We start from the raw sequence: 11,948 nt of genomic DNA on the forward strand, positions 1-11,948 counted from the left end.
TTCCCGAATACGGAAAGTCATGCCGTCGACCCTGTTGACAAAATACCAATCAGACATGCACCCTCTGTATTTTATCGGCGTAATATATATACACATGGCAAAACAATATATCATGATGATACTAGTAACTTCAAGTTCACTCAAAATCTCCCAGGAAGCCAGGAAGCTTATACAGAGTGAATCACTAAGCTAGTAAAAAGGCATTTGCTATAGCAAAATATCAATAACAAGTTTTTAGCTGAAATAGCTGTAGCATTTAGTGACCAAAATAGTATCACAATTCCGCTTGTTAATAAACCAGTTGGCATGAAAATCTCAGAGACACCAAAATACTAACGAAAATGGCAAAACTAAAGTTGTATTGCATAATATTTCATATAGCCTCTTTAATTAGATATCGCATTGTCCTAAACGAAGCATAAAATTGTTAAAATATAAATTGGACAGCAGGTTCGATTATTCTGTTCCTAGGATCACACTTCTCAGAAGAAGTGCAAAGATAGAAGAGATTTTTAATTGGTCTGGGAATTTTATACATTTTGTTTGCGAAACCACAACTTGATTTAACGGCTACATGATGAACTGCATGAGCAAGTCATGGTGGAAAATCAACAAAGTCATTGCGTGCACGCCCTCACGCTATACGTGATAGCACGCCTCTTATTTCAAGAGTGTGAAAACAAATGGAATTCGGCGTGAGGTGGGCCTATACCGAAGTTTCAAAGTTAGTGTGCTGTGTGTTTTCTTCACGTAATCAAAGCACTATAAGCGTTATCTCCAAGGAACATGTCCATGGCGTCCAAATGTAACGATTATCATCAAGCATACTCACCTCTCTTACTGACGAAACATTAAAGCCACATTAGGCAGTGTTGAAGTATGGCGTGCAAAGTTAACATTTAATCCACGTATACAGATATGTCTATTCTTAAAAATTGACATATTCCCAATAAAGATATCTCTATCCTTAATAGAGACATCTCTATTCCCAATAGAGATATCTCTATTCCTCCCAATAGAGATCTCTCGATTGTACGTCCTGTTTTCATAGAGATATCTCTATTGTGTTTCCGGTCCCGCACACTGGGTCAACGAAAAGGTCATTGTAACGTAACGCACAAAGTTTCACTGGGACAAGGGGTTGTGGCACGTTTTTCCTAATGTAAACAACTACGGGAGTACAAGGACTAAGACACGATTCAAAGCATCTCAAGAAATTAGATTTTTAAACACAAAATGTCGAGGGCGATCTGCTGACCTCGGAAGCGGAAACCTAATAGAGATATCTCTGTTAGGAAAAGAGATGTCTCTATTCCGGAAATAAATGTTAACGTTGCACGCCGTATTGAAGTCAAGACCAGACCTGAGACTAGACACAAGACCAGTCAGGGACGCAATGAAGTAACAAATATACAATGCACTCAACCAGTGATTGGCGGTTGCAGTTCATTAAAATGGCTTGTGAGCTACATTTAAACTGTGGCCTTGTACTGATATAGTCTGTATCCTTGTGTCGGCCATCTTAATTTGAAGTGACTCAGGTCAAATTTTCCATTTTGGGAAACTCAGAGTAAAAATAACACCGACGAAATAAAAGTTCATACCAATTCACACCACTTTTTCTTGAAAATAATTTAAAATTTGTGAAAAATTATATCTAAATGTTTAAGCCTTATTTAAAAAGAGAAATAAAATGGAAGTGATTTTTGGATCCCGAAGAGTTTGGCTTCATCCCAATTAATGGATTACATTGAATGTGATAGAATCAGGGAACGAGATAATAATGGCCTCTCCTGGAATACGATTTATTAAGGGGTCTCGACTACAAAACTAACATTAGGTAATAATGCTTAAACATGTACATGAGTTTCGACGAGTTTGAAAAAAAATTATGAATAAAGCATAAAATGAAACATTTGCTGAACAAATTCCTAAGTTATATTTAGCTGTTGGCCTATATAATCGCGTGTTGATTTCCTAGCATATTTATCGGTGCTAAAATACGGAACTGAACTTTTGTACGGTGAGTGATTTCTGCTGTTGGTATAATACAAGACGCTGAAAAAACCCACCTACCATTAGATCCCCGAATCATCATCATGTCTGAAATGAATAGCCTGCATATAAACATGCTGCTTGGAACTGAAATTAGTGCATTAATTTCTATATACATTCAGTCAGCCTGTTCATTACCACCTCCACCACAACACTTTGTCTTTAATTGCCACCGCTTTCAATTCAGAGTTCTTCCTGAATCATTGTGATGGATCAAGACTAGAAAACTGCGTTTTGGCCAATAAATTGAGACCTTCTCTGAAAAGGAGTGCTGTTTAACTCGGTCACGTGCATGGCAATTTAATTCATTTACGTCTGTCATAGTTTAAAGCAAAGTTCGGTCACTCGCATGAGGAAGTAAACAATTACAAAGAAATGGGTCATTTGGAATAGCCAGTGACCTGGGACTCGAGACAAAAATATAGTAAACATCTATGATGGCTTGTGAGCACCATTTGCATGTATAATTAAACAGACGTTTCTGAGTGCGTGCCATTTTTGAAGACATCAGAGTGCGTGTCGTTGTCGAAGGCAGCAGAGTAAGTGTCATTGTCGAAGACACCGCAGACAGAATCCTCGTGTCTTAGATATGACGCATTAATATCAAGGTACATCCGTCCTTTCCTGTGCAAAGGGAAGGAAACCCACCGGTGCTTGAGGTCAAACTTTGTCGAAAGAGGAAGGACATGAGAGGGCCACTTGCTGACCCCGAGCTTCCTTCTCCGTTGCAGCCCCCTGCCGTAGTTCACGATCGACCTGACCCGCCTTGCAAACTTGCGACTGCTGATGTACTGCCGGACCCAGTATCGAGCAATGACAAATCCTAGAATCAGGAACCAAAGACCGAGACCTGCGGGGAGAATCACACCCAGTTGGAAGACTGGACACTGCCGCTCTAAACCTCGTTTACTGACGTACTGCAGAGGCTCGCCTTTCAGGGATTCGGGTTGCGTGCATATGATGTCCTGCGCTAGGTTCACGGCCCACGGTGGCTGCTCCTCTAACCACATGAGGTCCTGCATCCACAACAGTCGACAGTCGCACCACCAGGAATTGCCGCTCAGCGTCAGAGTCTCGAGGAACTGCAGCCCTTCAAACAGTTCCTGGTCCAGGTACACCAGGTCGTTGTGATCCAGGTAGATTTCCTGCAGTTGGGTATTGTGCTTGAAAGTATTCCCATCCATCCCTTTTATCTCGTTGAAGCTGAGGTCAACATTTTGTAGAGATGTGAGATTCTGAAATTCAGGGACACGCTGGACGCGATTGTAGTCAAGTCTCAAGGAGAGCAGCGCTGGGAGCGAGTTTAAACCAAATATGTCTTCGAGGTGGTTGGAAGTCAGAGTGAGATCCAGCAGGCTCTCGACTACAGCGCCGTTAGTGAGCCCTGCAATATTCTGCAGACGGTTAGAAGCTACGCTCAATGTGGTTATACTTCCAGTTGGCCTTAATGTAAGATTCTTCAATCGATTTCTATCAACCGTGAGAAAAAGAAGCGACGGTGTCTGAATCAGGCTTTCTTCGTGGATCTCCATTAAATCGTTGTCATTTAGTTGTAGCTCTTGGAGGCCAGTCAGACCAGAGAAATCATGCTTGTTGACAACAGTGAGTCTGTTTCCGTTCAGGTTAAGAACCTCGAGGGTCTGCAGACCAGCGAATACATCTTTTGGAAGAAATTTGATGCCGTTACTCTCCAAGAATAGGAGCTTCAGATTCAAAGTGGCGTTTTCGCCGAACCACCCGCGTATGCCACTTGTAAGTGGGATTCGATTGTAGGACAGGTGCAGTTCCTCCAGTGGAGTTTGAGTGAACCATCCAACAGGGTCATCGGTGAGGAGGTTGTCCTTTAGTGACAGCTTCATCAACGACGGCAAGTTCCGAAAGGTTCCTTCGTGAATGGACCAGATGGTATTTTGATCGAGGTACAGTTCCCGCAACAAAGAAAGTCTGCGGAAAGTGCTTGCGTTGAGCTGCTCCAGGTCATTTTGAGAAAGGATCAACTGCCGTAAGGAGAGAACTGCTATGGGGGCTACATCAGAAATGTGGTTGTCGCTCAGGTCTAAAGCCTTAAGCCGCCAGAGCCGAGAAAAACTCCCGTTGGGAAACCTCTCTAGGTTGTTACCAGCCATGGACAGGCGTCTCAGCCAAGGTCCCAGACGGACAATCGTCCCGTCGCTGACCTCGTTGACGAAATTCCCGTCCAGAACCAGGATCCTGGTTCGGTTAGGCATCCCCTCCACGGGGATCTGAAGTAGCCCGCGGTCAGTGCAATCAACCAGCATTTTGTCCGCGTCACATTCACAATCTGCTGGGCATACTTTCGCTGATTGCCCGCGTAGGAGCAGGCCCGTGAAATCTGCCGCAACCAGCAGCGATACAAGTACACGCACCACCATATTCAGGCACTGATGCAGAATTGACCTGGCAGTGCAGGAAAGTTTTCGTAACTTACCAAGAAGGACACTAAGATCTGGGAGTTTATTGCGCATATGTTCACTCTTTACAAGCATGGATAATACTATTCACACATCACTCAAGCATTCAGTCAGCTTCAGTCACGTCCAAGTACACGTGACCTCGCCTGATGCTATTGATTGAAAATTTTTAGGGAAATACAGAAACAGTTCAGAAAAAAATGTCGTCAAGGACAGATTATACACGTCGACATAAAACTTTTCTGGAGGGATGTCGAATTTTCAGCGACTCTCCACAATGTGGGATAAGGGGCGCGCAAGCGCTTTTCATGCAGCGTTGCACTCAACCTCAATGGATGTTGAAAATACCTTTGTTCATCAGAATGCTAGTTTAGACGGATGCAGCAGAATTCTGGCTCGCGAACAACTTCACTTTTTGTAACCCAACAGCAGTGTAGCATATAATGACACCGACTGAAAAGGTACGGTACTGTCTGGCTTGTAGTGTGTAACCGAGACTTGTCTGTACAAATTTTCTTTTCATTATATTCACAGTCTCCATCTGAGAGTCCCATCGGCAGTATAATTTTATCCTCAATTTAGGGGTATTTCCCAAAGGGATTGTATTGGGTTTCTTTTTTGAATCCCACTGATATTTGTACTCTCTTTCTTTGATGCAATTCGTTTCAAAAATGGTGGGTTACTGTAAGCAGGGTTGCACTAGACAATCATAATAGCAATGACCGTGAGTGCTTCAAGGTCGCATGTAAAATAACAAGTCAAACTGGGACGATTGATGGTGTTGAGTTCAACACGTATTATTATGCGGACATGCATGGAAATAAAAGTGGCTCCCTACCTAAAGTGGTCACAACTCATAAAGCTTTGGCAGAAGTTGCATAATGACCACAGACGCGCCAGTTTAGTACGAACTGTGGCCATGATAGGCTTCATTGTGTAGCCGATCTGAAGTAAATAGTCCAATGGGATACTACATCATTAGCAGAGGTGGTGGCAAGTCAACACTTGTAAGTCTGTAATCCAAGTCAAAAGTCATTTGGCCCAGTCACAAGTCAAGTAACAAGTAATTTGATCACAGGTTAACTGAGTCAAATCACAAGTCAATTTGATCCAAACACAAGCAACTAACAAGTCTTTTGTAAGTAGGACTACAAGTCAAATGGCGCATTATTTTATCCAGCTGTAACAAGTAAACGGGGCAGAGCATCGACCTTAGACTTACAGGTTTTAAAAAATGAACCAACTCGCTTGATTAGTTACATGTACACGTTACTATTTTACCAATTTCCAGGTGTACTAATACACTTTTACAGTATATATGACTTCATACTTACTTACAATACTTTAACAATTGCCAAGTATCATGCCAAACGCCTGCCACCTGTTTCTGCCATTTTAGATTATTAATATGACTACATGACTGTCAGCAATTAGACACAGGCCTAGTTTCTTTTCATGAAATGAACGAAGTCTTACGCTGATTATTTTAAGAACACAAGGAGTAAGTTGATGGGCCCGGAGTTTAAAACTTTCATGGGTTCGATCGAGTGATTTTCCAACTTGCGTTGGTAACAAGTCATAAAGTGCAAGCCCAGGTCAAGTCACAACTCATTTTTCGCAAGTCCATGGCCCTTTTCCAATACTCGACTTGGGCTCCGTCTCAGACTTCGTTCCCGAAACCAACCCCCGATTGTGGGCCTGAAGCGTTTAAATTAATTTGGATTACTGTAATTTCTGGCTCTCTTGCATCTTATTTGATATTCTGTGGTACTATTAGACTAATTACTGCGCTTACAGCTTCAAAGTCAGCTAGTTAAAAAACAGTTGAAGCCTGAGACTGAGCCGAAGTTGAGTATTGGAAAACGGCCCATGTCAAGTCACGAGTCACAAAAAACAGCGACTCGAGTCCGACTCGAGTCCGACTCGAGTTGGAATCAAGTGATTCGAGTCTACAGCTCTGGTTATTAGTCCATATGCTCACAACCAGTCACGTATTAGTGGGCCGCTAATGTATATGATGTTTCAACGCTGTGAAGCTACACCAGACCACCTCTATCAACCAGGCACACGAACGACCCAAAATGGTGAAACTTCGTGTTCGGTTATCGACTCTTTCGAACGAACTCAGCCGGGCGACGGGGTTTGCATGCATGGTAGCCTGGAGAGCTAAAGAGATAATTTGATGGAGACTTTTAAGACGTCTTCTAATTTCAAGATGGTCAAAAGAAGATTTCCCTCACACACTGAATACCTCGTCGATTGCTATACGTCTGACATATTAGACTATTGGCGGTAACTTGTTGAAAGCAATATACCCAATTTAACTGTCTAGAAAAGATGCTACGAAACAAACAGCATTTACACGCTCGACACTTCTCACATTCAGTCGTTGTTTTCAGTCGTTGCTACTCAAATCTCAACGAAAGGAGATCTGACCTTGCCCGATTGATTGAAACTAGAGACAAATTCAAAGCAATAAGAATGTCATGTAATCCATCGAAATGATGAAGGTTTCAGCCAACTGTCTCTTTCAAGTTACCATAACAGTAATTGTTTTTCCAAAAATCGTCTTGGCACGTAATAAGATCAACACGTCAGTAGCAATGCATTCAATTGTTGATAACTAGTGGATGATGTTCATTTTTTTAATAGAAAAGCCTCCAGGGTCGTTTTCCCATACTCAACTTCGGCTCCGTCTCAGGCTTCAACTGTTTTTTTAATTAACTAGCTGACTTTAAAGCTGTAAGCTCAGTAATTAGTCTAATAGTGCCACAAAGTATCAAACAAAATGTAAGGGAGCCAAAAATTACAGTAATTCAATGTAATTTAAACGCTTCAGGTCCACAATCGGGGATCGGTTTTGGGAACGAAGCCTTAGACGGAGACGAAGTTGAGTATTGGAAAACGGCCCATGCGTCGGGGTACTGCATGGTGGGCTAGATAAAATAGCGCCCCCTGGCATCGAGATGAAGAGTGAATCCTCCATTTTGCCCCAATTTCTCGACTAAATTTAAAGGTTTAGGCCTACTACGATCATTTAAAATGAATTTTTAAGGTCGTCGTTGAAGGGAACTCAAAAGATAAAATAACACATTGGTATTCATCTCTATAAATCGGTTGAATCTGACTATGTGTTAGTGTGAATTTTCTTTTCAATGCAAGTGGCTATTGATTGTTTAGCTGTTCAATTTGTTTTTACATATTAGTAAAGGATGTAGTATTATACAATAGTTGTTTCAAAATAAAAAATGAGATTTTAAAATAATGCAATTAAAGTAGTTTATTCCTCTAAGAATGTTTGTTGATTGCTCTACCTTCGCCTTTCACCAGCAGGTGTTTACGGTGTAACCTGGTTCTTGCTTTTCCGTTCGAAAGCAGGACGTTTGTCTCGTTTGGATTAAATTTCATAATAAGGCTATGACGCCACAGTAACCAACTTGGGAATATGTTTGTAATGCAATATTATTTATGTTCAGCTAGTGTCTCGGGTTTTCATTTTCAGTCCATTTGCCGTTCAGATTTTGCCCCCATCAGCGTCCACATTTTGCCCTTCCCCAGCTCAGCCTGTTGTAATTTTCCACTCTTCTTGACTTGGTACGCTGCTTTACAGGTTCACAGACATGTCTCTGCCATCGTTTTGTTGTCCTCGGTTTGCTCTGTGTATACATCGGGTTTGACCGTCACGTCTCGATAAGAGCGCACTGGCCTTTGCAAGGGGAAGGACAATCTTCGCTGGCCGAACTTGGCCGAAAGACTGTAAGATTGGTCGCCGGTGATCCCGTGACGCCGCCGCCGCAGTTTCCGTTTCCTTTCGTATCTGAAGTTGGATTTCTTGTCCTGGGAAAATTTGCGGACCGCCAGATACCTCCGGAACCAGACACGAGCCACAACGAGGACGATGAGCACAAACCAGACCGAGATGACGGCAGGCAGGACCAAACCGTCGTTCAGGCTGATGCACTGGTCCTGGAGGGTCTGCACCCCGACTTCCATCAGCCTAATGCCGTTCAAATAAGGCGGGTATGAGCACGCCACCTCCTCACCCAGATTCACGGCCCACGGTGGCTGCTCCTCTAACCACATGAGGTCCTGCATCCACAGCAGTCGACAGTCGCACCACCAGGAATTGCCGCTCAGCGTCAGCGTCTCGAGGAACTGCAGCCCTTCAAACAGTTCCTGGTCCAGGTACACCAGGTCGTTGTGATCCAGGTAGATTTCCTGCAGCTGGGCGTTGTGTGCGAAGGTGTCTCCGTCTATCCTTGTTATTTGGTTGAAGCTGAGGTCAACAACCTGCATCGATGTGAGGTTCCAAAATTCCGGAGCACGTTGGAGGCGGTTGTGGCCCAGGCTTAGGGTTTTAAGCTCTAGTAACGGGTTTAAATGATTACGATCAACCAAATCTGAGAACTCGCTGATGGACATATAGAGCTCCTCTAACTCCTGAAAGACACCCGTCTCTTCATTTTGTGACGGCTTGTTGGACGCATAACTTTGAGATGCAAGTACCCCCGCTTGGTTGAGCAAATCTAGCGGAAGGCTCTTCAACCGATTGCCGCTCAACGTGAGCACAGTCAAATCTGGCACGTTAAAGAAACTCCCCGCGAAGACATCAGTTATAGCATTGCCATCCAGTTTGAGCTCCTTGAGATTTCCAAGACCTTTGAAATCATATTCCTTGATAATGCTGAGGTAGTTCCCTTCCAAGTCCAGAACTTCCAGGTTCTCCAGTCCCCTGAACACGTCTAGTGGGAGAAATTTTATGCCATTGTTGGCCAAGAACAAGAACCTCAGATTCATGGTCCCGTTAGGGCCAAACCATTCACCGACTCCCGAAGTTAGCTGGATTCGGTTGTGTGAGAACTGTAGTTCTTGCAGCGGGGTATTTGAGAACCACCCGGCAGGATCAGCTTTAACAGAGTTGCTTACGAGCGACAGTTTTCTCAGGGACGGTAAGTTTGCAAAGGCGCCTTTCTGCACAGCCTGAATGCTATTCTCACCAAGGTAAAGTTCTCGCAAGCCCAAGAGTCCGAGGAAACTGTCTTCCAAAAGTGCCATCAGGTAGTTTCGGGAGAGATCTAGCCGCCAAAGTGAGGAGAGTTGTTGCAATCCGCCAAGGGGCGGGGTTAATAATAGGTTCCCGCTCAAATCAAGCCTCTCTAATCTCCGAAGTTGCGACAAGCCGTTAATGTTTGAGATCTCCTCCAAGGCATTGTCGGCCAGAGATAAGCCTCGGAGCCAGGGCCCAAGACGGGACATGGACGAGTACTCGATCCCAGTGAAGAGGTTATCGTCCAGGTTGAGATACCTGGTCCTATTCGGTACATCCACAGGAATATCGGTCAGTCCGACGCCAGTGCAGTCCACAATCATTTTGCTGGTGTCGCACTCACAAACGTACGGGCACGCCACCTCCCAAGACGGCCAAGTGAATGCAAGCTTAACGAAGTTCAGTAACCAACATAAACGAAAAAATGCCATGATTTTTACAACTGAAAACTACCTTGGAAATTCACGTCCAAAGCTAAAAACAAGCACCACGATCCCCTCCATCGACTTGTCGCTGTACACGTCCCCAGCGCACAAAACTCAAACAACAGAGGCCGACGACCGTGCCTGATGTAAACGTATCTAGGGAAATCGGTCTTAATCTCGTTTCTACCGGACAGCCTGTCTTCGTCTGCCAGAGCAGTACGCGTCCTCGATGCTTATAAATTCCTCTAATTTGGTGTGTTGGACTGCTTTGATCAATCAGATCGATATTTGCACGGGGTCGTTTTTTTGTGCCGTTGACCTAATTAATACCTGCTTATCATGCAGATATTGATCTGTTATTTCGTCATACTCTTAACTTTAATTTGTCAAGGTACGTACGCATACATCGCCAGGCGCTTTAAAAGTTCATTAAATTTTTACAACATTCAAGGGGAACGCTAAGTTAATTATTTTCCCAACTGATGTTTACAGTACAAAAATACAAGCGTTTACTTGCACTGATATGAAACCCGTTGTTAAATATTAGCATTTTCTGTTTACCATGTCTGCAAATGTAAGATAATAAATATCATTACAGAGACTTATTAGAATAAAAGCATCTGCTTTTATTTCTCTACATAAAGTGAGATGAAAAAGTAAAGAAATAAAGTGACAGATCAGCATAATTAAGTTGACCCTGCAAATTTCCCATTGATCCCCAATTTTTTTCTCAGTGGACAACACCGAGAAATGTAGAAGTAAAAATCCTATTATCTCCAAATAAAAGGAAAACAAAAGGAAAGAACAAGAGGCTCACCTGCCAAGTTATAAGGCAAGGCCAAAACAATTTGCGGTTTCTGGTCAGGGGCTGGCTCCAAACGTGGTGCGGTGACGTGGTTATTATTATTTTTGGCCATTATTTTTTTCCATGGAAGAAAATGATGTACACTCACGTGTGCTTTAGAAACACATGGCACTGCTACTGAAATAGACTGTCCCCTCACTATTTACTGTTTCAACTTTAGCGTTTTCAGCTTGTAGATGTACACAGATCATAAGACCACTTTGTTTGTCTGGTTCCGTATATAAATGTATAATACAGAAATGGAGTCATCTCAAAAAGAGTGCCCGACTAAATGTATGGAGGCCTAGAGGGACTCTTTTACAGTACATATTACTCCAAACATGTTGAAATTACGCAGTAGCAGGATTCTAGTCGATCAAGCAGGTTTGGCAGCTTTTGGACATCTTATTATAGGACTACCAAACAAAAAAAACCTGTTCATTTTGCCGATGCGCAGGTCTACGGCGACTCGCGCTCTGACCATAAACCTGAGACTTCTTTTTTTTGGGGGGGGTGGGCTAACGTATCCGTATATTTGCATGAGTGATGAGTAGCTAACCCTGAACCTTTACATAATTACAACGTGGGCGGCACCAGAGTAACTGTGACGAAGGGAGACGGTAAAATCTGCAAGGGCGCCCTCACTTATCGGTACTTCAAAGACTTAGTTCTAACTCTTTCTATAAGCTTTCTGAAGAAAATACCAGAGGGGACGTTATTTGCCTTTTGGAGATGTTCCGTTTTCTTTCTATATAGAGTGTAATTTTATGGCACAAAAACTGCAAAATTTAGAAGACAACTCTGCTGAAACGGCAAAAAGGGGAACCTCAGACAACCCGTGTGCGGAACATAAACGGCAACTCCCTCTGAGCACCAACCAACAGAATCCGCATAACCTGGAGATCAGAGTAAATCCAGGCCGTTGTCTGTCAGAGATTGGAACATGAAACTGCTTTCGTATGACCAACTTCTTTAATAACTATGGATGGCTTTTTAAAAACTGCGTGTCCCAGTTTCATAGGTCGTCAGTCCTGACGGATTTTAACCGTGAATGCATTTCTTAAGTGGAATTTTTACTCAGAGCCATTGCCTTTTTTTCTTTTTCAGGTTCTCTCTTCGGTAATTTTCAAATAAAACTGAGTTTA

General features: G+C 43.1%; 2 protein-coding genes across 2 annotated transcripts in view; one reads left to right on the forward strand and one right to left on the reverse strand.

Moving 5' to 3' along the window:
• LOC110986820 (sodium-dependent phosphate transport protein 2B-like) overlaps positions 1-11,948 on the forward strand; it is a 369,275-nt gene that overhangs the window by 263,163 nt on the left and 94,164 nt on the right. The window lies entirely within an intron of this gene.
• Positions 66-10,150, reverse strand: LOC110986779 (uncharacterized). Its single transcript, XM_087136774.1, has 2 exons — positions 8,104-10,150; positions 66-4,575 (listed from the first exon to the last, which is right to left on the reverse strand). Exons 1-2 carry the CDS (start codon positions 9,963-9,965, stop codon positions 2,523-2,525), a joined length of 3,915 nt encoding a protein of 1,304 aa, XP_086992900.1. The 5' UTR covers positions 9,966-10,150; the 3' UTR covers positions 66-2,522.

Source organism: Acanthaster planci, linkage group LG05 (genome assembly GCF_054643075.1).
Source record: "Acanthaster planci isolate LZ-2023a linkage group LG05, COTS_SCS, whole genome shotgun sequence".
Lineage (NCBI taxonomy): Eukaryota > Metazoa > Echinodermata > Asteroidea > Valvatida > Acanthasteridae > Acanthaster > Acanthaster planci.

Excerpts from the sequence above, each read along its gene's own strand:
- LOC110986779 (XM_087136774.1), bottom strand. The coding sequence starts at position 9,965 with ATGGCATTTTTTCGTTTATGTTGGTTACTGAACTTCGTTAAGCTTGCA. Across the intron at positions 4,576-8,103 it reads ACGATGGCAGAGACATGTCT|AATAGTATTATCCATGCTTG; the intron begins GTGAACCTGTAA and ends GAGTGATGTGTG.